This window comes from Chamaea fasciata, unplaced genomic scaffold (assembly GCF_029207755.1).
Source record: "Chamaea fasciata isolate MVZ Bird 193981 ecotype frontalis unplaced genomic scaffold, bChaFas1.0.hap1 SCAF_2, whole genome shotgun sequence".
Taxonomy (NCBI): Eukaryota; Metazoa; Chordata; class Aves; order Passeriformes; family Sylviidae; genus Chamaea; species Chamaea fasciata.
The window spans coordinates 44129345-44154713 of NW_027094087.1; the positions used below are offsets into that span (position 1 = coordinate 44129345).

Below are 25369 nucleotides of genomic sequence, written 5' to 3' on the forward strand. Positions count from 1 at the left end.
GCAAGGACCTACATGGAAATCATCAGCAACACCCTTAGGTAAGATTTACCACCTTAGTACTAAGGGATTCCTGGGCTCAGTTTGGATGTGAGTGTCTCCCTGTGTGTTGTAGAGGTACAAAACAGTGGAGTCTGGAGAAGCTGACAGCTGATATCTGTGGCAGTTCACAAAAGGTCCCAATGAACCCTTTAACACAAACACACACACACATGTGCACACCCATAGGCTTGTTTTACTTGTCTTTGGAAATGCTTCCATACTACTTTGGAGGTTTTCTCTTAAGGACATCTGACACAAACTTTTGCTCAAAAATTTTCCTCCTGGATGCAGAAATACCATGAAGTACTCACAAGCTGGTTCATCATCTAGCCATTTCCTATTTTGAAGGCAGTCCATGGAAAGCAAGATAACTGCTCAGCTGATCAATCCTCTGTACAGTCACCGTAAGTGTGCCATGTAATGAAATCAATTGCAATAGAGAAAGCAAGGTCCAGTAATTAGCTGTACATAGGCTATCTGAAGGTGGCTGACTTATGAAGTTGCAGCAGAAATATGTAACAAGACTCATTAATTTCTCTTTAATTTTGTCCCATATACAGAAGGGGCAAGCAGTAGAAATACCTGCTGACAGATTCTCCAGTAGCTGAAGGTCCATGGGCGGAACGATCATTGCATAGAACCATTTTACTGCTTCAGTTTGGGTCTGTAGTTTGCACCAGCTCCCTGAAAAGCTCATCCTAAGAATGAGGAGATTTTTCAGCTTTGGCAGTTCCAGAATAAACTTGGATTTTCAAAGAATTTCTTTCTTCCCTTGAGTTGTAGGGATGGAACATGGCAGTGTACCTAAGAAAGAGATTCCTGGGTGACAAGTTCATATGAGCTGTGTCCATCACTCTTACCTGCCATGTTTGCTGTGGGGATTATTACTGGCACCCTGGTTTTGAACCACTGAAAATCTTACCTGGATTTTGCATGTCCCCACTGCCTCCTGCAGCACATCACAGCACTGCACTGTTAGAAATGAACTATTCTTGTTAGCCCCACGTGGATTTGACTGTTTTATTGAAAAAATTAGTATTATTTTTCATGGTGTGTTGTGACACTAGAAAGATCCTTTAGCAGGTCCAACTATACCAGATAGTCCAAACATTTGGCAGCCTTATCACAGATTAGTATTAGATTAGTATCCATGTGGATAGTTGTTATGACCACAATTATGACAGCCTAACAAAGTCAAACAGGAAAAAAAAAAAGGTCTATCAGCTGTGAGGGGAAGCTTACTGCCCAATAATCATGTAATTCTTATAAATCTGATAGTGATACATCAGAAGTGATAAGACTTCTGAATTTAAGCCACTCGCTTTGCAGAGTCACGCGCAGCCATGCACAAGATGATAGTGTCTAAGGTGAGTTAATTTTCTTGTCCTCACATCTCTTGTTGAACACCTGTTCCAGAGTTTGACTCGAAGAGTTGTAAATCCTTCTCACTTCCAGCTTATTTACTTTCACTGTATTTGCTGGCACATGATAGATATTATTCTTTATTCCAATTAGATTCTCTTCCTTGCTTCCTCATGTTTACCCTAGGTATATTTAGAATATTATGTTGCCCTTATTGTTCATTTTGTGAGTTCATATAGAATTAGAAGAGATTTTCCCCATAAATAAGTTCCTTTCCATAAATAATGCTTCTTCTACCCTGACATGTATTGATATTTCTCAAAAAATGACCACCAGAATGGTGATACTCCACATGACATTTTACAAGGGCATTGCTTTTTCTGTAGCTGTTGGAAATGCATAGAACAAGATGATAAAATTGTCTCCACTAGTTTCACATTTGTATCATTTTAGTGGCTTAGGCATCCCCCAATCAGCTGATGCACACATGCACATAGGAATACACATATGTCAGGAATTTTAGAGGGCTAATCCCAGAAATCATACAGTAAAAAACTTCATGGCATTTTTATTATTCTATGTATCACCATTTAGTTTTCCCTTTTACAGTGCTGTTAGTAATCTTTTACTGAATGTGCCTGAATAATATTTGCAGATTTCATTAGCGTGCTCCACTTTTCGTTCTCAAGCCATTTATAAAAGTATTAAAATTGGATCTATTTATAGGCTCTCCAGTCCTCAACATGTCCCTTTGCAATGCAGTCTGTATGGCAGAAATACCATCTCTGTTCTTCAGCAGCAGCCCCTCAGGGACTTCACCATGGATTTTCTTAGTACTAGAATCAACTCTGCATAGGGCAATTAATTTAGACAATTATAAGGAAATTCCTAATCCTTATCATAAATAAGGAACAGGAATTCTCCATCTTGCAGGTGGACCTGGAGGTCTCAGGGAGCTCTATACAAATTTTAGATTATATCCTCATGCCATGTATGTGCCCACCTCTTACTTATTTAGCCAGCCCTTCCTAGCAGGAGTTCTAGAAAGGCCCAGCCAGTCCCTCTTTCAGCAGTTGAGATCCCTGACCTTGCTTCATCTTCTCTGTTTTGAGGTTTGACATGGTAGCAAATGTGTACCTTGGTGGCCAACCCTGTAACCTTAGCTGAAGAAAGTGGTCAGCAAATCCTTTCGCTGCCACTCAATTTCTTGTATGAGCATAGGAGAACTAGGGGATAATTATTTGAAGGTGCTTTTCCTATTTAAGTTTCCCTTTGGTCCCCAGACGTGGTGTTCTTGGAGGCTGATGGACAGGTCTTTCAGCTTGTCCCTTTTTTTCAAGGAGGGGTTCAGCAAGATCACAGTTTTTCCCATAGATAGCTCACCTTAGTTAAGAGTTTCTGCCTGGAAGTGGCCAGAGAAGTTTAGGTGACTGCTGCTGCTTGCTTACCAATTATGTGCCCAGTTTTAATCTGTCAAGCTGGGGTTCCCTGACTGCACTGCTGAGACACTGGATCTACTGCATGGCAGCTGTAAGCTGCCACTGACAGGAGAGGTGTCAGTGGATTGATCTTCATGGCTCTAGATGATCCTCTAGACAATCCTCTCAATCCTATTTTCCTTCCAATACAATGCATTCTAGTTCTCTCTTTGATAATTTCTATTCTAGTAAGTTTAAGCATCTCTAGTTTAACTAATAATTTCTGTGTGACAATGGAGCAACTGCTTTTGAACTCCAGAAAATTTAATCTGGAATAAAATAACGGTTTGACTCAGTAGTTTTTTGTTTCTGTAAAACAAATGAATAGCTATGCAGGCTTTCCCATTCTGGATCAGACTTTATACAGATCTAATGACACTCTTGTCTTGTACAGAAAGCATATTAGTTAAACTTTTTTGTGTCCTCTTTTTAAGTATCAATTCAACAAATTTGTCAGACACACATAAAAGGTTTAGTGACCTATGCATTTCCACACAGAGTTATTTCATAATGCAAGAACAATCGTGGCCAGCCCCTTAACCCTTTCGCACTGCAGCTGATTTAGGAGATGGATTCACATAATGGCTGGGGTTGAAGACAAGGACTTTGAGCAATATGGGTATGAATATTTTATGAGCCAATGCACTGTCAGAATGTGCTTCAACTCCTTGAAGCCATCACAGCTTTCTCGTGTCACGGCTTCCCAGTCTTCTTTCTCAGTTAGTAGAATATTAAAGGAATGCATAGTAAAAAGGATTTCAACAATGATTTCATTATCAGTTGTCCATGTGTAATGTTGTCAGTGAAGTTACATTCACATGATTATGCAGATAAATTCAGGTGAAGTTGCCTTTGTTTCTTCAGATAAAGGTTTTGATTTATTTAATCACACAGCAGTTTTATTTTGTAATTACATTTGCATTGACTAGAAAAGCAAATACATAATAATCTGGTTAGCCATAAAGAAATTGAAATATTACATTATGATATAAATATTGTATCTCATAGATAAGCAGCCTTGACTTGTCAAAGGCATATCTGTAGTAAAAAGATGAAATTTCCTGGGAACATAGCTTCCCAAACTAGGTCTCTTAAGATTGCCATTGCTTGCAAATATTTTTGTGAATAAAGGAGAACATAATGTTGAATTGATGAAACAAATCTTTTTTTCTTGATGAGCTCCTGGTCTCATAGATGCAAAACCTTGAGACCTATTCCCGGTGTAATTCCCACAGAAGCCTGTGCACAAGGAAGGATTAGAGGCGAAAGCTGATGCCCTGAAATCAGTGTGTGATCTGTTCCAAAAGAAAAACAGAAACATGGAGACTGATGACTCATGACTAATGGTTTTTCCTGCAGTGACTGAGCTACTTTCAGTAGGATTACACTGACATTTTTCAGCAAGAGTAACACTTCTGGCAGTCCCCACCCTGCCCACCACTGCCACTATCATTCCATGCCCTGCACTTCCCTGTGCTCCTCCTGTGCTGGCATGACTGTCTGTGTCACCATGTGCTGAAGTGGTTCAGAAAATCAATCCAGCTAAAATTAGCAGCCAGTGTTTCACTGGGTTGTTTTTTGGCCTAAGGTCTCTGCTCCCAGTGTACTGACTAGTGGCTCAGTTATGCCAGCACAGCCAAGGGGACATGGCAGGGGCAGTGGGAAGCAGCAAATCCAACAGGCAACATTTGGATCCTTCCATTGCCTCCAACACTGCTCTGGCACAACAATTTGTGAGGCTACACACTGACCCTTGCTTGGCAGCTTTCCTAACAAAAAAAAGATAAAACAAACCAAACCAAAGTCATCCCAGCAGGTTTATTTTTCAGCAAGATTAATTCCCTAATCTGGAAGGTCCCATCCATGGCCACAAAAACCCCCGTCCCAGGAAGAGAATGACATGGGTCTGAAAAGTCATTGGAAAGAGTGAGCACTTATTCAGATAGTGCAGTTCCTGAATGTCACATTACAGCTTTGGGAGCTCAGCATTCGTATTAGTAGCCTAGTCGGCCCCCAAAACAATACCCATTGAGGAAAGGACAATAACAATCTTATAATAGAGATATATTTTATATATTACATATTTTAAACATTTGCTTCCTAAATTCAATGGGTTTGACAGAATCACTCTTACTCCTCAGGGGTTGAATTGGGTTTGGCTTGGGGATTTGGGGGACATTGGTAGCATACTTCATTATGAATTTACTGTACGAAAAAATCAAGTTTAAAGCCAGCTTAAACTAAAAAAAGCCCCAAGAATGAACAACCAAAGTCAAATTTAAATATTGTGAGTGATTGTCCTTTACAACCAAAAACTGTAGATAAGGATCCTGCTTTGGTGAATGGAAGGTAGCAATCCTAATTTATAATCAGTATCTACACATGATTTCTACATGCTGTGACAGTTTACCTTAAAACTTAAAATTTCACAAGCAAATTGATAATGTATTGATAATTTGCCATCAGGAAAATATTCCCAATTAGGAGTTTAATGGAAGAAGACAAGATCATTTGTTGCATTACTCATCTTCATAAGCAGAAGTTCTCCCAGTGGAAATCACCTGCTTCACGTTTTTCTTAGCTGGAGTGTCTGCCAGCACATTTTTCAGTAATTCTACATAATCTGTCACTTGAAAATGAGCATCAGAGTAAACAGTCTTGCCTAAATGACTAGAGCAACTGAGATAAACAATTCTATTAGCCTCGAGGAGAGCAGTATTGATGATTTACTCAGAGGATGGTTTTCCTCAGACTCTAATTGTTGAACGGACCAGAGGGGCCGAGTTTTCAGGGTGTCACAGTAAAATGCAGTGAAACAAGACAATTCTAAAGCTTGGAAACGACATTTTGTGTGCAGAAATACCGACTGAAAATTGCCCTTTACCTTGTCTTAGAAAAATGGTGTCATCCAAATGAACTTTTGATACAGACAAAGGAGGAACAAATGCCACATGTGTAACAAGGTTTCATGCTGGGTTAGATTTGCTCAGTTTATGTCAGGCATTCAAAGAACTTTTGCATTGAACAAGACGCTGAAGGAAGTTTCTGTTGGTCTGTTGGGACAGTAAGTGTGACAGGAGTCAGGTTAAAACTGTTTTTACTCTTTCTATGGCTGCTGTTTTGAATCTCTCCATCTTTAAATCTGTTAGTACAGAATTTGTTTGCTACCATCAGTATAACTGTTAGCAACTGCATTTAGAAATAACCCATCCAGAATAATTTAAGTAAGATATGCATTAGTGCTCATATGTTGGAAAATGGGAAGAAACACAACAACAGGCAGGTCTGTGGGATCCAACAAAGGGACATTACAACAGGTCAAACTAAGTAATGTCCCCTGTCCTGTTCCTTTGCTAGCTGTAGTTATGACATCAGGATGTGTCTGAAAAATAAAACAAACAAAGAAAGTAGAAAAGTAAGAGCATTGTTTTGGACTGGATGAACTCTGAAGCGGAAGGCCAAGGTGATTAAGGCAAATAATCTACGGGACTGTGTTTATTAGCCAGGAAATGGTCATTACTAAATTGTCAGGAAATGCGCTGGAGGCTGATGTACCAACTCCAACACAGCTGTATGTATCAGTCATATTCTCTCAGAGTTGTTGAAATAATGGAATAATCTGCATTAACTTTTGTTGGGAACCAAGCAATTTCATTTCTTTTCAGCCTCTCTTGCAACTGCATCCATGTTTATTTAGAAGGGGTGAACCTGGTTTCTCTGTTGTAAATATTTTGGTGAGGATGTTGCCCATGAAACAGGACTGGCCACCGCTGTCACAGAGAGGGTTTGGACAGATGGCAGCTGCACTGTGTCATGATGTGAAATGGCAAGAGCAAGCAGGAGAGGCTTGAGGAGCACCCGAGAGATCCCTTCAACATATGCCATTGCTGGAGGCAGCTTCTTAAGAAATGCCACAACACTGTTTGGAGGGAAGCAGGGTCCCAGAGGCACCCACCTTCTCTCTATTTCATGAAGCAGTTTTGGCAAAACTCTCCCTTTCTGTGCTGGGAGCAGCCATGTGGCTTCCCAGCTGATCAACATCATCCTCGACTGGAGAAATCTCTCCTGGAAACCACAGCACTGTTCAGCCTCCATGACCTGTTTAAGTCAGGACTGTATCCAGACACTGCTAGTAAACTTCTCCATGGACTACCTGAGGCTGCCTAAGAGAACACCAGCTGCCTACATTAGGATCCAAATCCTCCTTTCCTCATATCTTCTTTCCCAGTAAGACATTGTTGGACTCATTCCAGGGGTGCTGTATATTTGCAATGGAGGCAGAACAGCTGGTCTAGCACAACTAAAGGCAAAAGAAAAGTTATCTCCTCTGTCCAGCTTGAGCAGTGGTCCTCTGCACACTCCTCCTCACCTGATGCAGTTGAAGTTCTCCCCGTCATCAATCTGTTCTTTTACATAATCACAGATGGAAAGGTTGTTAGATGGGGACAATGACCCCTAAACTGAGATCCAGACTGGAAAAGAGCAGGGTAAGTCTGGCCCATCAAACAATAGTAGTCCCCAGAGTAACATAATGATTCATCCAGTTTCTCTGGCATGAAGAGATGACCTTTCTGTGTGCTGCTTTTTTTTTTTCTTTTTTTCTTTTTTTTCCTTGCACTGGAACTACTCTTCAGATATTTTGCTGTCACTTGTTATTTGAAGCAGAGTTGACCTTATAGCCAACTCTGTGAATAGATACCTTTTTGAAAACTGAGTATTAAAAAATTAAGATAGGTAACTGCCCCTTGTTAGACACTGATATTAATTAAGCCTGCAGTGAGAACAATATACAAGTAATACATAATGTAGTTCGAGTTCAAGGCTTCGTTAGTATAAAGCAAGATATTACGGTGAAATTAAACTCTTCTTATTGGGTTTCATATTTGAAAAAATTTCAGAAGGCCATCAGTTTGATGCTGGCTACAACATGGTGTAACTTTGTTGTAAGCTCCTTGTGAGTTATCTTGGCTTTGCTTCAAAGAACACTGAATGTGTGTACATGTCTGCACTTTGGCAAAAATATGCAGCAATGGAGCATCTCCATTACATTTTCCAAAGCTATTGAGGTCTGGCAGCACTCTGGTCACTTCCTTGACTTGCTGTAAAAGTAGTCTGCTGTGCTCTGCTCTGGTGTGAAGATGATGACCTGACTGTGGTAGCCTGTGTTTAGCAGATTTGTTAGTCTTGTTTTAGCATATCTGTGGAATTGTCTTAACTATGGCACTTATTTTAAAAAGCATTCTTGGACACCATTTTTAAAACTGCTGGGGAACTACATTTTAAACAAGAGAAGTTTCTAAAACCTACCTCAAAAAGAAAAAATCCATTTTTCTTTGCAGCCTGGGTCACCCTGTGACTGGGGCCAGAATGTCACTTGTCCCTGTTATCAAGCCCTTGCCCAGTATGTGCCTACTGGAAAATGTCATCTTCACTTTTGGGCCCCTAAAATACCATCAGTAATGCAGAAAGTTTGGGGGTGGCTCAAGTTATTTAACTTAAGGGCATCTCCTGATGGATTTTTTAATATGACAACATGAGTGCCTTACCACGAGATGGCCTTTACCAACCACAGCTTTGGCTTCCATCTCCCACAGCATCTGGGGATTATTATTATCACTGTATTTTATTCCACAAAACGGTTTTCCAATGTAGCAAGCCTGTGGGATGTGATTACTGTTGGGCTCCACAGTTACTAAACAATAAGTCCTCCTCTCTGTCCAGTTCACAAGGGTGTAGACACCATGAACATAAATTTTTGCACAGTCAACTTGGTTGTAGTTATGTGAAAGCCAAATAACACCTAAAGGGATCACATTTAGAATGAGATTTCAACATAGAATCAGCAGGTCCCTCAAAGCTAGTGACTGTAGCATTCTGTGAGAAGACAGTCCAGCAGCAGGGATAAGCTCCATGCAGGATACTCATGCTGAGAAATTAAATTAAATTTCCAGAACATTTTTTCCTGTCCTTGGCTGCTGATGTGGGAACATTTAGATCAGCAGTTATTAAGGTTAGCACTTAATCTAGTGAGTTCATGGGGTGCTCTCAGCTCTCATTAGCATCAGCAGATGCTGAGGACATCCAGACCTCAGTCCTAAAAATCACCAAGAGTAGATCAACAAAAGACATCAGTGCCTGAACTTGTGGTGTCACCTCAAAGTACACAGCCAGGTCCCATAAATAATTCTTAGGGTGAGCTGGACATCTTCTTAGAAGCTTATAATAAATGCAACCCTTTGTTGAAGGAACCACCAGAGACAACCAATTTTGGTCTAGAGAGAAAACACAACACCTGTGTGACCTATTTGCCACCTCTGACCAGAGCTCTGCATCTGTTTGTGGGCAAGAGACACCCAAGCCCCAGCTTTCTCACCTGTGACCAAACAGGAGGCTGCTTTTGCTTCAGCAGAGTCAGTGGCCTCATGGCTGGAGGTAGGAGACAGCTCAGGACCTTGGACCTCAGATCTCCTGGAGCCAAAAGTTTCTCTCACCCCTCTTGTGACAGTCCATTTCATCAGAGCACTGGCTCTCATATAGTGGAAGCTCTATTAACTTCACATGTTAAAGATGTTTTATTTTGTATAAACAACAGTATCAAGCTAGAGAGGGACCAAGTCTCCCCAGTTAACAAGGCACTCCTTTAAAAGATGAATATATGCACTTACCAAAAAATCTCTTGCAGAAAACTCATACAAAATTATACAAGTTAAACAGTAGCATCTACCTTCAGGTAAGGAATAAAGAAACAGAAAAATAGCGTTCTGATGCAGGAACTTCACCATACACCACACTCCAGTACCCCAAGGAGATACAATTAGCCACCCTTTCCCATAGAGATACCAGAACATACATAACAAGATACTCTGTCCTGGTCAGGTAAAGCACTCCCTTGTCTACAGTGAGAATCTTGTTTTCTGCCAATCTGGCATCAGCTTGAAGAAGGATCCTCAGCAACCTGTAAGGAGTGGAGCAAGTTTTGGTGTTTGAGCATCTTTGCACCATGAATTCAGAGACTCCATGGGATTTGGACTTGGGATGGGGGGGACAGTTTGTGGTGGCTGTGCAGCCACCAGAGAGTTGCCAGAGCTGTCTAAAGGGAGGAGAGGGAACTAAGAAATCAAATGTTTGTAAACACCTTTTAGGAATTGTGTTTCAGCTTCTTTCATATATTTGACATGTGATACATTCATTTTTCAAGCCACTGCTCCAGAGTCTGTTAGGGAGAGGGAAGGGAAGGGAAGGTAATCCTAGTGACAAACCTTTGCATCCCCTCTGCTTAGCCTCAGTGCTACAAGTGAAGCCGAAGGCAAGGGCAGGCTGGAAGGATCACAGAACAACACGTTTTCTGAACTTGCACCTCCCTTATTTCACTTTTTGTCCACTGAAAGGAAGAGTGGCAGAGGAAAGAAAGCATGCACCCAGGCACAGGCATTTTGCCCCAAAATCTCCACTGATTCTATACTGGTCACCTCTTGCTTCTTCTCACTGATCAGCTGTAGCTGCCTGTGCAAACATTTAAAGGGAAATGCTTCACCTTTGACTCATATCCCAGGATTTAAAAATAAACTAGAAGCTGATTTGCAAAGGCACAGGTGTTCTTTAATGCCTTTTCCCTGAGCTTCAAACATCCTTTCCTGCCTCTACATTTCTACTGCTTTTGTCTCGGGACATTTACCAGTATTTTCTCTGACAGATTCTGGTTATCCCCCTTGTGGCCACTTAACTGCTTTTACTCACTTTAAAAATAAATACAAACACTAGAGGAAAGAATCTTAATAGAGGCACAATATGCTCATGTTAATATAAGTACATATTAACTCTGGGTTTCCCAGCACAAGAGAAAACCATCTGAAAATCAGGCCACAGAGACTGGATAAATCCACATTATTCTCCTTGGTATTCTGCAAGCAATTAAAACTCATTTAAAACTCAGCCTGCAATCTGAGTTTGTGATCCACAGTGTCCTGCAGCACAGAGTTATTCAGTGCCCACAGGAACTGTAGAAGAACAGAGAGACAAAGAAACTACCACTGATGGCATAAATCCTTCATAGGAAATCCACCGTTGATTGTAAAGTACAAACAGCATGTGGAATTTGGGCTATTCAAGGATATTATGCTGTGTACAGAACCATTCCACCACTGTGCTCCTGACGCAGAGTTAATTCCGTGTCTGTTGGTGGTAGAGCATCCCGACAGAGATAAGCAGTAATTATCCTACCCAAAAGAGGGCAGCAGTTAAACTTGTACGGCACAGTTCTTGTTATTTTCAGAAATGGTTTTTTTGCAATGACAAATGTTGTTTCAAGTAGCTCAATGACTGGGAATTGTGCCAGAGCCTGACAGTAGAAGCTGTTATTTTATTGATATTTCTCAAAAGAAAGTCAAGCCTGATTATGCATGTTGACACTCAGAAAATGCAAAGTAACATTTAAATTCATAATAAAGGGATGAGGATGCTTTCTGTAAAAGTGAGGATATTAATCATTTAATTTAAGTCAGTCATTGAGCTGCAAAGTGAATTTCAATGTATCAAAAAAGAGCAGACAGAACCAGAGATCTGCAATCTGTTTCAGAAAGTTTCCTCCCTGCCCCCTGAGCTCCAGCTGCTGTCGCTGGGGTTGTCCAGTTGCTGTCTGCGCCACACCATGACTTGTTCTTACCACAAAGTGACTCCTAAGCCCACTGAATAGCACTGTTTTCTTCTTCTTGCTACTTACAGCAATGCTTCATGGTTAAAACTTTTCCCAACTGCTACTCGGCTGCTAGAAAAGAGTTTTTCTTCCAGACAAACTACTTCCCATCTTATTAATTGCTTCCATTTTTTTTTTTCTTCCCTGCTGCTGAGGCTTCCACATTCTGGCCAGCAGAGCCTCCAGAAGCCCCTTGCCATCCTTGGCCCAGAGTCCTGAGGCTGGAAGGGGTCCTGCAGGTCCAACCTCCTGTGCTGAACTCAGAGCAGGCAGCATAAGGTCATCTCAAGGTGTCTTACAGGAACCAAAGCAGGAATGTGCTGGAAGCAATTTACTCTGCTTTGGGAAAACCACATATTAAATCAGCTGATTCTTGAGCCAGCTGTTATAAAACCCTCCAAGCTATTGCCACACTGAGCAATTAGAATTTTTGCAGCTTGCCACCAGGTTTCTCACTCTGTGAAGGAGATCTTGAAGTGGGCTGAATTTAATAGAAACCAACACAAGAGAAAAGCACTGCAGAGAGAGACGCTGCTGTCACGGCTGCTCAGCAGGCTGCCTCCAGTCGCCTCCAACCTGCTTGAGGTTCTTCATTTTGCTGTGACTTTGAGTTACAGGCTTCAAGGTCGTGATTGTATTAACTATCAGGGCCAAGTGCAAGGCTGCTAGGAATATGAAATTGGCTTTGGCTAGGGCGCGTGGCTTTGGCTAAGGCAGGGGTTGGTCTTGATTGCTATGTGGAATTTGGGTTCGGTCAAAGAACACCAGGAGGCCCCTCCATCAAACAGCACCAGTTTATGGGGACATGAAATATGGAGGCACCCCAGAATATTTTTTCCTGTGGGCATCACATAGGGCCACTCTTAGCCTGGTACCTGTGAGGCACCTGATGTTCCACACTTAGCTGTGACAGTAGAGACGTAGGCTTGGCTAGCACCCTGGGTGGCTCCACGACCCTCAGATGTGTCCTTCTGTAGCCGCAAGATGACTAATCTTGCCATGGGCCATGACAATCTGTGCTGCTTAGCTACTCACTGGCTCTGTCAGGCTGTCCCAACTAGTGGGGACAGAAAAACATCCCTAGGGGATTGGACATTAGTCCACCAGTGCCACTAGTATGGGCACAAATGCTTGAGTACCACTTGGCTTTAGGAGTGGTCACTGCTCACTGCTCCATTTCTGCCACAGCAGGGGTAACAATTCCTGCTCTTGCACCACGCTCACTCCTGCTTGTCTGCTCTGGGCCTCGGGTTAAAGGCCTTAAACCTGCCAGCCCTGAAATGCTTCCACATCACTACACCTTGTCATCTACACTCCTCATTACCTTCCACTGGGAAAGCTGCCAAGCACATCTGGGCCATGGTTCATTTTGAAAACAGCAATAACAAGACATTCCTGCATTGCTGCAAACATGCAGCCGCTTGGGACACCAATTCCAGCCACCACTGTTCCCCCGACTTAACCATAATAGAAAAGAATAACTCCGAATCAGCAAACCACAGCATTTCAACAAACTAAAGCAAACTGTGTGCACAGCAGTGTCAGTGCCTCAGCTACAAGCCGGGGTAAAAAACCTTCCCTTGTCCCGCTCTGGCACTTCACAAAGTGACGCTTCCCAGCAATCGGCTCAGCATGGGAATGTGTGGAGCAGGCCCAGCAGCTTGGCCAGGCCCCCACTAAGGCTGAGGGTGCTGCTCTGTGTGCTCCTGCTCTGTCCCCAGCGTGTGACACCCTCCACCTACGGCACTGCAGACACTGGCTTGGACCATCACATCCGCAGAGCCCCTCCTGCTGTGATTCCCATTCCCAGCCCTGGCTGGAATATGGATTAAACTTCAGAAGAGGGCAAGAAGATTGATAATATCAGAGCTACATGTGGGATGAGGCTGTCAATTAGGTTCATTTTTATTTCAGATATTAGTTGGATTTGTTTGACCTCTTTTGTTATTTTTAGAGCTAGTTTAAGTTGGCAGGTCCTGCTATGTGGGAAATTGAATGTTAAAACAATCCTTCAGGCCTAAATTGGAATGCACAGTTGGAAATTTCCACGAAATTGTATTTCCAAAATCTGTTCTGGAAACTTCAAAATGACATAGTCATTGCAGTTCATTTTAATGTTTGGAATTCTGAATATAGTGTGTTAAATATAAAATATAAGCCGTTGGCCTTTTTTATTACATTTTTTTGGTTTGATTTCTTTGGAAACAAAATATTTTTACCATGTTTTAGAAATATGACTGTAAATGCACTGGTAAGTTCTCCCAAAATATTTCCATTTTGTCGAACCAATATTTTTCCTATGTGAAGCATTTTCTTTGGGGAAAGAAAACCCACTATGGATTTGAATTCACCTCCTTCTGCCCAGGGATTTGGTCTTCAGCAACACAAATAGATTTCCCTGAGGGAAACAGCCTGTCCCCAGCCAAACCCTGGGAACTGAAAGACAACTTTCTTCTGGGAGATACTTTTATTTAGATAATTGCCCCAGAATTAAGCATTTGGGGGGCAGAGCACTGACATGTGTCAGTGTGACAGTCCCTCTGCATAGCAGGGACAAGGCACACGTTGAGAAGATGGTTATAGAAAAGGTATTATTACTCCCCCTGGTGACATACCATGGGTGTCCCACCAGATTTGCAGCAGATCACCATCATTCCTATCAGTGGTCTAACGTTTTTCTGGTACTTCTGCCTGTGAATAGGTGCCTGATCTGTGGCAGTCACCTCACTGATCTATGGCTGTGTGGGTGCACATTTTCTGAAATGGGCTCCTTTCAGGTGAGACTTGTGTTCTGGCCAAGCACAGCTGTGCCCAGTGGTGGGCAAAGGCTGGGGAACAGCCAGGGTGGTCTGTGCCCCAACACCGCAACAGCTTCAGAATACTTCATGCAGCCCTTTAGCCATACTCTCTTTCAGGATCTTTTGGCTGGGCACCGTCTGACCATGCATTCCTACAGCTATGGTACAACACTCAATGGTGATATGAGGCTTCTGTGCAGGGCCACAATGCCAAGGAGAACAACCACAAAACCCCCACAGACAGGCCCCCAAGGGCTTGGAGACCCGCAGATCTGGTTGATGACAGCCATCTTCTGTTCCACTCAGCCTCAGGCCCTTGTGCTGGGGGAGGATGTGTCATCTCTGGAGGCTTTTCCTGGACAAAAGCCTGGCTGGCCGGTCCCAGTATGGGCTGCAGCCCATGGTGAGTCAGAGGTTCGAGAGCAGACCTCCAGAAGTCTCTGCCAACTGTGGCATTTCTGTGTTTCTATTGTCTGCTCATCCCTGGCCCCAGCCAAAGCAGATCCAGCTGTAAAGCCAGCCTTGATACCTACTGCTCTTCCTGCCAGTCCCTGGTTGGCTTGGGTATCTGCAGTCTTCCTGGTTTCCACCAGTGTGGAAATTGAATTCCTCCTATAAAAATACCTTCCTTTTGTTGGAGTTGTCACAACATCAGGGTAAATCACACTCTACAAAGGCGCTTTTGAGGCTGAATTTTGACCTTTCTTACCTGTTAGATTTCATGCCTAGAAAACCAAATCAAAAAACCTCTTACCAATCCTCCAATATTGAGGCAAACCCAAACACATAAATAGCTGCAGAACGTACCTGTGAAGTATTGGACAACTGAGCCTTTCATAAGAATGTGCCAATGCACACTTTTGTCCTTGTGCCAAGGTCCCAGTAGCAAAGTTAGACACATAAAAGGTAAATGTGTGCTCCCTCCTTTCCTTTTTGCTGGCTGTACTATTGAGCACGATCAGGTCTCTTTTTAGTGAAATTAACTTTGAAATTGGCATCAGACCAGTAAAAGCCACAGGCAGTTGCTGAGCTGAGCTTACTGCTGCTATTGAGGCCAAGAATGACCAATGCTATGGAAAGCAGCTGTCAAGAAGACACAGTAATGCATCAGAGCATGAGGCCACCACGAGAGGCTGAGGAGAGGCTGCCCTCAGGAGCAGTGATTTCATTTTCAGACTTTGCATTACTAAAGATAACCCACTTTAGTGGGTTAACTTTGCCATATTACTGGGTGACTTGCAGATCCTTCTCCTCCCTAGTTCAGTTTCCCCTCCGGCCACAGAAACCTATCAGAGCTCCCTTTGGAAAGGAGCAGAATTGTGCAGTCAACTGTTGACCGAAAAAAGGAAAGAAACCTCACCCATAGCTGCCCAACAGCATAAAAGCAGGAGAAAAAAAAAAGCACTATAACTTATGACAAGCGTATTTCTGGGACAGTTGATGTGGCCTTCATAGGAACAGCCTGGAGTTTAGGGGAAAAGCTTTCCATCTGTGGCTACGCTTTGTGGCACATGATGAGCTCCTTTGTGGCACTTGGCTGGGCAAACCAGCAGCATCGGGGTGAGCTGTTGCTCTGCTTTGCCCTAAAGCAGCCCAGGGACAGAGGTGGTGTGGGAGTGAGGGAGCAATGCAGCCTCCCTTCCCTGTACAGCAATACCCAAAGCTGCAGGCCTGGCTCACTGTGAGGACATGTGCAGGCTCCCTCCGGTCCAGCAGGACTCCCTGGGAAGGCTGCTGTGCTCCCAAGGGCAAGACCAACAGGACATGCCAAGAATGTTCTCCTCAACATGTGCACCCCCCTGGGGTAACCACTGCATGCTACAGCAAGGCTGAACCATCTTTAAAGTCTTTTTCCTGTCTGCCACTCACAGCCTAACAGGATCAGCTATCTCCCTCGACCCACTTGTACACTCAATTTCCCCGCTTCTTACAACAGCTAAGTACCTGGGGCTTTCTTGGGTCATGGGGATGAGATGTGGTCTGCCTTATCTCTATTTTTTGAGCCCCACTGAAGTCTGAAAAACACTTAAGATCACCCAAGGCCTGCTTCATAAAGCCCTATTTTCTTTACACATTAAAAAATAATAGATGCTGTCACAGGCATTTTTCATCTCACAGCCCTGAAGTAAAGACACTTTCAAAACCACGAGAGCTCAAAGTCAGTGCATCCATCAGTCTATTCAAATTTCTGTTGTCCATGTCACCAGGCTCCAGTTTCTTCTGCAAGGCTGGAGCTAGTGTTGCATTTTGCAGAAGGCGACCCCAGCTTCATGGATCAGATCCTCAGTTTCGGTAAGATGGAACCCAGGACTCCAATTTTACCAAAAGCTGCCCACTGTTCATTCACTGCTCACAACAGAAACATGAAGTAGGCACAGTTTCCATGTTCTTTGCTGCAGCAGATTTCTCTGCCAGGAAAAACATTTTTACACTTTTTTTTTTTTGGGGGGGGGTGGGGTGTGTGTGTTTTAATGGTTGCTATTTCTACATTATCTATTCCTAAGATTATTTCCTGTGGGAAAGATGTATTATTTTTAATTCCAGTAATAAATTTAGTAACAGTTGCCATTTTCTGCCAATGTTTCTGCATTTTGGGATAGTACCAAATTATATGTTCTAAATTCCTCTTCTCATTGCAGTTTCTCTAGGAAATCTTTTAAGGCAGTTATTTCATACCTCAAAAATTACAGGGAAAAGAATTTTCTTGTGCTCGTGAGACCAATTTTCCATCCAGTTCCAGGCTATCGCCTGTTTCCTGCATAGCCTCATTCTTCCATTTCCATTTAAAAGTCAAATGCTTCTCTCCCTTTTAGCTTTCATGTTGTTCAAGCTCGGCACATGGTTATAACTTCCACTGCCAGTTCTTTTGCATCCAACTAGGAATAATTTGCTTCTCAAGCATTGTTGGTGCTGCTTAGCAAATCTGGCCCCACTGAAGAGCACAGGTATGAAAGGTTTGCAGAGGCTCCTTTCTGTTCCTGGCAGCCCTCTGAGTTTTTAGTTATCTGGGTTTGGGGTGTGGGGTTGGTTTGTGGTTTTTTGTTTGTTTGTTTTTGGTTTGGTTTTTTTTTTTTTTTTGAGGAAGAGATATTTTAATACCATCCCTGAGTTTTTATAACCTCTGAAAAGAAGATATTTGATTTTAAAGGAAGTTCAGCAGAAACAAGAACTAGAGCTAGGCTCAGGATGTGACACAAGGTTTACCTGTCCAAATTTCATAAAGTATACTCCCAAGTTTTTGTTTACCTCTGAAATGTCTGCAAAGGACAAGAGGCTTTTACAGACAGTGCATGATAAACTTGAAAGATCAGTTTTTCAAATCAGTTCTTCTTTAGGTGAAAGGGGAGTTGGCTTATGTTCCCTGCAGCACAGATTGTAAATCAGTAATGGTGGAAGCACCTGTTTCCTTCTGGGCTGGTTTCTCTTGTTTTGCTTAGTTGCATAGATTCTGTATGTGCAGGTGAATTATCTGTGTTTTAGAAATGAATCAGAGGCAACAGCCAGAGGGGGCAAGCCAAGGTTGTGGCTGCCCTGGCAGCACCACCACTGCACAGAGAGTGACTGTGTTCAGTTTTATCTATTCCATTCCATATCTATTCCATCCACTGAACTAGTGACTCCAAACTGAGTTTTACCTAGAATCCTGCTCCTTAGGCCTGTCCTAAGGGCCGTGAGGACAGAAGAAATCGTCTGAAGGTACCTGGCTGGAGATTCCACATCAAATGCTGCAGGAGAGATGAGATTTTCATCTTATGTTTGCAGCTCAACCCCATCAATAACATTACAAAAAGAAACCCATTAAAACTTCTGCCTCAAAGGAGGATTGAATAACACATAACACACTGTAGATTCTGATTCAGATTTTTAATAAATTCTGCCAGTAGAAGCTTTCAAAGGCAATGATATATCAATAAATAACAGTTAAATTGAGTTCCTGAGAAAGAACCTACCACATGAAAGAATGTCAGATAGATGTAAATAACAAAAAAATGGCATTACTATATAAAAAAGCAGTAATACTGAATCTTACATGAACTGTCACAACACAAGCACTGCATACCTCAGAACATTCCTTTCATACAAATGTAAACAAATACACAATCATTTTTGTTTAGTTTAGGCTGATGAATTCATATGTTGTTGCTTAGATATCTAAACAATGGATAGGATAGGATATGCTAAAACATTAAGGAATAATACGTGGAATAATATACGGAAAAAATAACGAAGCTCCAGATTTAAAAATAAAATAATGCAAAAACACATTAAAGGAGTGTTTTCCTCAAATGTTATTAGGTCAATCACTTTAAATAGGACTGTTACACTAATCTGAATTATGGATTTTTGTGTGTGTTTACTTATTTAGTTATATATAATATATATGCAAATATGTATGGCTTAATTATCTTTAGTATTCTGATAACATCTTGAATAATTTTCACTTATACGTACAAGAAAAATGCATATTTTAACATAGTTAAGAACTGATATTTTAAAGTATGCCTATAATTTGACAGAAATGAAGGCCTATTGTGCTCCATCACAGCAACATTTTAACCTCTAGACAATGGGACAGAATGACCTGCCAACAATGCCAACATTTTCCAATGTCAGTGCCTAAAACACTAGGGTCCTAAATGGATACACAGCCTGTTACATGTGGGGTCTGATGTCTGGAAAGCCACGTACCTCCAGGTTCCATGGGCGTCCGTGGAGCTGCAGGCACCCATTGCTGCGTTATGAGACCCCCGTGTTGGGAGACGCTCCGGTCTGGACGCTGTGCTGCCTCTGCCAGCTGGAGCCACAGCCTCTGTGCTGCTCCTGCCTGAGCCAGCCCCATCCAAGTTATCCCCACAAACCTGCTCCTTTGCAATGTTCTGGATGCTGATACTTGGTGGGGAAACGTGCGTGCCTGTGACGTGTGCTTCCTGAAACCATCTATTACATCAGACCACAACAGCACTACTCAGGTACAACCCTTGCAATCTGTTTTACAAAACTAATATTGGATACAATCATAAGAGGAAACCATCCACACAATACATTATCAACACGCGGTTTAAAATGGTCTAATTTTAGACGCTTAGAAAAATGAATCCACAGGACCTGCCTGCGAATGGCAAGAAAAGGCCATTTCAAATAGAAAAACACTGCTCATGCAACATTCTTCACACACGAGACAATGAAATCACACCCAAGTTGCCACTTGCTCACACTTTCTATTACACTCCAATAAGCAGAAGGAAATAAAGCAGCTTTAAGGTTATGTCACAATTTTGAAATGTGGAAAATACATACAATAAACAAAAATCACGGTGTAAATACAATGGCATCAGTAAATTTAGAAAATTAGAGCGGTTTTATTTTTTTCATTTTTTCTTTTTTTTTTCTCTTTCTTACATTATTGCACAGAGACCTTTCAACACATGTTCTTCAGCTTTATGCATCTTCCTAAATGTGAAGTAAGTGCTATGGATAAAATAAAAATGTATAAAAGAAGAACAGCAGCATGATTTGTCAAAGTTAATCCCTATAATTTAGTAGGAAAAAAACCCTGCTATAAACAAAATATAAGTGCTCTTTATTCATTTAAAAAATAACGCTGACAGTTGCAGAAGTCTGTAAGTGTTAATCTGAGTAACGGGGGTGCTGACCTCAAATAAAAATAGGCCTAGAAATGAAAGACTGCTGGCCTTGCAGATTTTGGTGAAGACCAGGATTTCAAGTGTAATTATCAACAAAGTTATTTACAGTAGAACTGACCTGAACTTTCAAGAGTGCCATCTTTAGGACCTGGCCCTGCAAGCTTCTTTTACTCCCCAGTATGTCTCCAGCCTCAGCTGAATATACGCCTGAACAAATGCTGCAGGATCAGCTCCTAAAGGATCAGTTAAAGGCTCTATTGGATTTGAGATTAGTCTTATCTGGAGTACTCTATACAATAATTTACACATATACAGGCTGACAAGCTCCAGTCTGATCCACCACACCTTTGTCTTCTACATCTGACTTCTCAGACTGGCAAACTTCCAGTCCAGAAGGTTTGGGATACCTGAACGGATACCCGTTGTCATCAAAGAATCTTCGGAAAGTAAACTCATAGAAAGCGTGCTCTGTGTGTTTGCTGTTGGAAGAGGCTAGTGGATCCCAGGTCCTGGTGCTGTCACCACTAGCATCATTCCAAGGACTTTCTTCTTCAACTGGATCAAAATTTGAAGTGTCCATTGGATGGCTGATCTTTGGAACATAGGGAGCTGGCTGCCTACGGATATCGGTAGAGAAGTCCATAGAGTGAAAGAAAGAATGGGCTTTAATATCATCTGCTCCATTTCTTCCAAGCCTGTCCTCAGCAGCACAGCAGAGCTTTGTGATCAGATCAGTTGCCTCAGGGCTCAGCTTGATCTGTGAGGGAATGTGCAGTGTGCTTTCCCAATTTATCACCTGCAGGTAACAAAGGTATTAAGGAACTTCTGATCTGGGAACAGAACTCTTCCAATGGCCAACATGAACTGTACAGGAGTGCACACATAACAAGTCATCTCACAGTCTGCATAGGTCACAGCTTCGGGAACCCAATTACTAGATTGCATTTCCTACTAGTAATTACTCTAATGAACCAGAAAAACACTGTTGGCTAGCACACAAAAGGAACAATTCCATTTTTCAAAAAGGCAAATTACTTCCTCAACGTTCCTGTAGTCAGATTTGAGAACATACTCAATTTACACACAATTTTGTGGAACGACTTCAAGGAATTACTTCTCTTTGTCTCCAAAATGTAAACTAGGAGAAGTGGTCACGAGACAGATCCTTTCTAATAAAGAAATATCGTTGCTCAATTTTGAAACACTTATATTGCCAACTACAATTGTTACTGGCATATCAGGTACTAATAGGCACCCTAAGGAATTTAAATGGATGAACTTGTGCTTGAGAAATCACAACTCTGCTCAGAAGACTCATAAAACTAGTACCTATCTCTGCAGCTGGACAAGTCAGTTCTAGTCTGATATTCAGTGTCTTCATTTACTGGCGAAGGATATGTGCTTGCACAGAACTATTTAAAATCAGGCTTTTGTAACCATCACTCCTTTCTCTAGCAAAAGAAAGGGGAGTAGGTCTGCTCATTGAAGAGAAGGGAAGGGTTAAAATTTTGCTACCACAGACTGGAACTTTGCTTCAACTTACCTTTAGCTGGGTTTCTGTGGGTGTAGGAGCCAGGAAAGGAGGCTGTCCCACTAACATCTCAAAGAGGATCACACCAACACTCCACCAGTCACAGAGCTGAGTGTATCCTGAAAGGCAGGTTAAAAGGTTGACCTCCACTAGCCAAGGAGAATGTGTTAAAGAGCTACTCGCAATTAAGTGTTAAAACATACAGCACAAACTTCTGCCTTTTCTGACAAAAGGTTTGTGACTTCTGCTTGCTGACCTAAATTCTCCCGCTGTTAGTAAAGATCTAATCCTGTTGTCCTTGAACCTTTCTGAATAAATTCTCAACAAAAGTGAAACATGAAACTGTCACTAGTAAGAAGGAAGGAGGTTTTTTTTGTGCCCAGTCCCACAGCTACGCAGACAAATTGAACCTCAAAGAATAACAAAAATATTTAGCAACTGATGTCCACCCTAGGTTCAGTGGAGGTGGTGACTCCATGACTTTGAAAAGCTGCTGAAAGATTTACTCTGGCTCTACAGACAGAAGAAAGCTACCAACGACTTCCTGAGCAAGTTTCAAGCAAAGGAACAACTTTAATCACTTAATTGCTGTGACAAGAACAATAAGGTAAATGTTTAAGATCTGAAAAAAAAAAAAAAAGATTTAAACACATTTCAATAGAATTTGTGTCATCAGATGATGTAGGATCCAATGTGAAATCTCTGTTAGAGAAGATCAGGCTTAGGATCTAGCTTGCAGATAACTCTGAACACCTAATCTCTTTATTACAGTGACCATGTCAGCTCTGCATGGAATAGTCACCAAGTACTGTCCAAATTCCTCAAGCTAAGCTTTTGAATGCAGGGTGTCCGGAGTAAATTGTGGAAAGCTTTCTGTTGGATTCCACAGGTTCTGCTGGGAATGTGGAGGACGCATTTCCACAAGTTTACATTGTCCATGCTTAAGTGGCCCATCTGAATCCGTGATCCAGAATTATCAGCTGGCTACCCACTGGTCTGTGTACACTTGGTAGCCATCAGAGTTGTAGTCCATGAGCACAGATAATCTGCTTTATACTTGAAAAGTATCACTGCTAAACACATTTATCAAGCACATTTATCCAACACATTTATTAGCCTCACTCAAAGGCCTCAGAGTGTGGACATTACACACACAAAGTATGGCCACCCCCAGTGTCAGTGAACTGATGCTAAACACTGGAGCATGAGGAGTTCTCCTTAATCTCAGCTAAGTGTTTGTGGCCTTCAGAATGACAATCTTCCAAAGCAGCAAACTTATTCAAGGAAAAAAAAATAAAAGTGAAACAGGAGAAAAATACAAGTTTACCTACCTTTACGAAGCAGGACTTCGGGAGCAATGTAATTAGGGGTTCCAACCAATGAGTGGGCCAGACATCTCTGGTGCTGCTTCTTAGCTCTTTGTTCCAATGTCTTCAGCCTATCTCCACATCGACAGTTGGACACATCATCCCAAAGATCACTGGGCTCCATGCTGTCTTGTCTGATATGGCTCCCTTTCAAATGGGAGAGAAGGTTCACACTCATGGTCATAAAACTCAACACACAAAGAGAGAAGTATTTACCCAGGTCCAGAGCCACCTCCTACTCTCAGTGAAAAACTGCATTTAAACTTTAAACCCAAGGTATTTTTTAATGCCCTCCCATTCACAACTGGTTTTCCATACAAAATGTCCAACAAAACATCTCTGTCTCAGCACAAGGAAGTATAGTTCCATACGGAGGACAGAGAACTGCGGAATATACTTAAGTTAGCTACACCAATTGTTTATGACCTTTTTGCCAACAGACACCAGTACTCAATAGCACATGCAGGAGACATACGGACTACTCCAAATCTGTGATTAAAACATTTCACCACCAAAAGAGACCCTCCAAACAAGTATAAACTGAAAAACTGCTGCTGCTGCAGTGGACAGCCACATTACTGACAGGGTTTTGAACAGTATTGGAAGCAAAAGGACTGGACACAAGCTAATTGAGTGAGTCAGAGAGAGACAGACACATTAGATTGCTGCTGACTGTTTGTCCAGTTTCCTGATCTAGTGTTTCTGTCAAGAAGTAGGTGCTTGTCTCAAAACAAGTAACACAGTACCATCCTAGAAAAAGGGTAAAAATATTACCTTTCTGATAGTATTTTGAATTGTGAGTCCACCTGAATCCAGTACACAGTCCAAAGTCAGTCAGTTTGATATGGCCATCGAGGTCTATCAGAATGTTGTCAGGCTTGATGTCTCGATGAATAAATCCCATTTTGTGTACACTCTCTATGGCCAACGTGAGCTCTGCAATATAAAATCTAGCCAGACGCTCTGGGAAGACCTCCATCCGAATCAGCAGGCTCATCATATCCCCACCAGGGATGTAGTCCATCACAAAGTACAAATTGTCTTTATCTTGGAAGGAATAATAGAGTTTAACCACCCACTCATTGTCTGCCTCAGCAAGTATGTCCCTCTCTGCTTTGACGTGAGCCACCTGATTCCGGTTCAGCACATCCTTCTTTCGCAGAGTCTTCATGGCATACAGGGCATGGGTGTCCACTTTGCAGGCCAGGCATACTTCTCCAAATGCACCAATACCCAGAGTCTTGATTTTCACAAACATAGATTTGTCCATTTTGGCCCTTTTAAGTCTGTTGTAGTTGGACTCCTTCTGGTAGAGAATTTTCCTCATTTGTTCCTGTTCTGCTTCACAGAGGCCTGCCTTTACAAAGGAAAGCAAACCACAAGAGCTAGTACTGTTACATTCATAGCAAGAGAAAAATAAATGAGCATTCCCAAAACACATTTCTCAGAAAAATTAACCAAGAACCAGAAACTATGTATTCATGAGGGACATAATCTCTTGTCTGTCAGTTGAGGTATTTCTGAAAAAAGGGGCAAGCCCACTGTGCCTAAACCTGTTGCCTGGATTTGCAGTATCCGAGACTGGTATGCCTGTCTGTTTTGGCTGAACAAGAAGGCATGGAGCAATATTGTCAGAGAGGGGAATACAACATAACAAACCTGACCATGAGATTTGGTTTACACCTTTCAAATGTGCACTTTGCCACTGCACTCCACTATATGTATGTGCACTTAAGCCCAGCTTAATTGAAACTGAAACTTAACCTATGTGCGGCAGTTCACTTTGCTCATGAATGGTTCCCCAGTGCAACTCACATTAACAGTTCCTACCTTGGGTAATGTTTGTTTGGTTTTGTGTTGTAATTAAAAAGCTGGTTTTGACCTACACATTCCCAAATGCCTTGGAACCTTCTTTAGAAACTGTGTTTCTTCCTCTGCCATTTACAGCCTCCACTCCCAAGGTTTTTAGATCTCCTGAGCATCTGTTCTATACACTTCTCTTTTCCCCCCTCCCAAAATATGTACATAAAATCCTCAGGCTGGTCTCTCCTCAGCCACTGCAGCCCAAACCCTGGTGCTATTTCCCTCCTAAATGCAGTATTTTCCCTCTGCACCCAAACTGTAGAACAGCTGGCTTGTCCACCTCCTGTCTCCAGAGAGCCTCCCAGTAACATTTCACAGGGCTGTGGGGAGAAACCTCCTGGAAAAGAGAGAAACAGCAGGATCCAACCAGATTTTCTTCACCTTTCAAGACAGAGCCTGCAGAATGCCAACTCTGCCAACTTCGATGTCTGGCCCTGTGCTGAGAGCCACTGGTGGCCTCCGCCAGCAGAAACCCCTAGGCTGAACCCCAGGCTCCTCTGACAACACACTTCCTGCAGCACGCTCTTTTCCTTCTGCACACCCCAGTCCCAAAATCCTGAATTAACTGCCATCAATTGAACTACTTTTGAGAGA

The 25369-nt window shown here is 42.2% G+C and overlaps 2 protein-coding genes across 3 annotated transcripts in view; one reads left to right on the plus strand and one right to left on the minus strand.

Annotated features, from left to right (window-relative positions):
- The window catches only part of MRPL57 (mitochondrial ribosomal protein L57), a 120968-nt gene that overhangs the window by 6091 nt on the left and 89508 nt on the right, over positions 1-25369 (plus strand). The gene's annotated exons all lie outside the window — the stretch shown is intronic.
- The window catches only part of LATS2 (large tumor suppressor kinase 2), a 48378-nt gene continuing 41210 nt past the window's right edge, over positions 18202-25369 (minus strand). For both annotated transcript variants that reach the window (XM_066175849.1, XM_066175848.1), the window contains 4 exons: positions 23687-24269; positions 22877-23059; positions 21558-21664; positions 18202-20810 (listed from right to left, as the gene is read on the minus strand). In XM_066175849.1, the coding sequence (XP_066031946.1) occupies positions 20316-20810; positions 21558-21664; positions 22877-23059; positions 23687-24269 (1368 nt within the window). In that variant the 3' untranslated portion in view covers positions 18202-20315. The remainder of the gene's footprint in view (positions 20811-21557; positions 21665-22876; positions 23060-23686; positions 24270-25369) is intronic.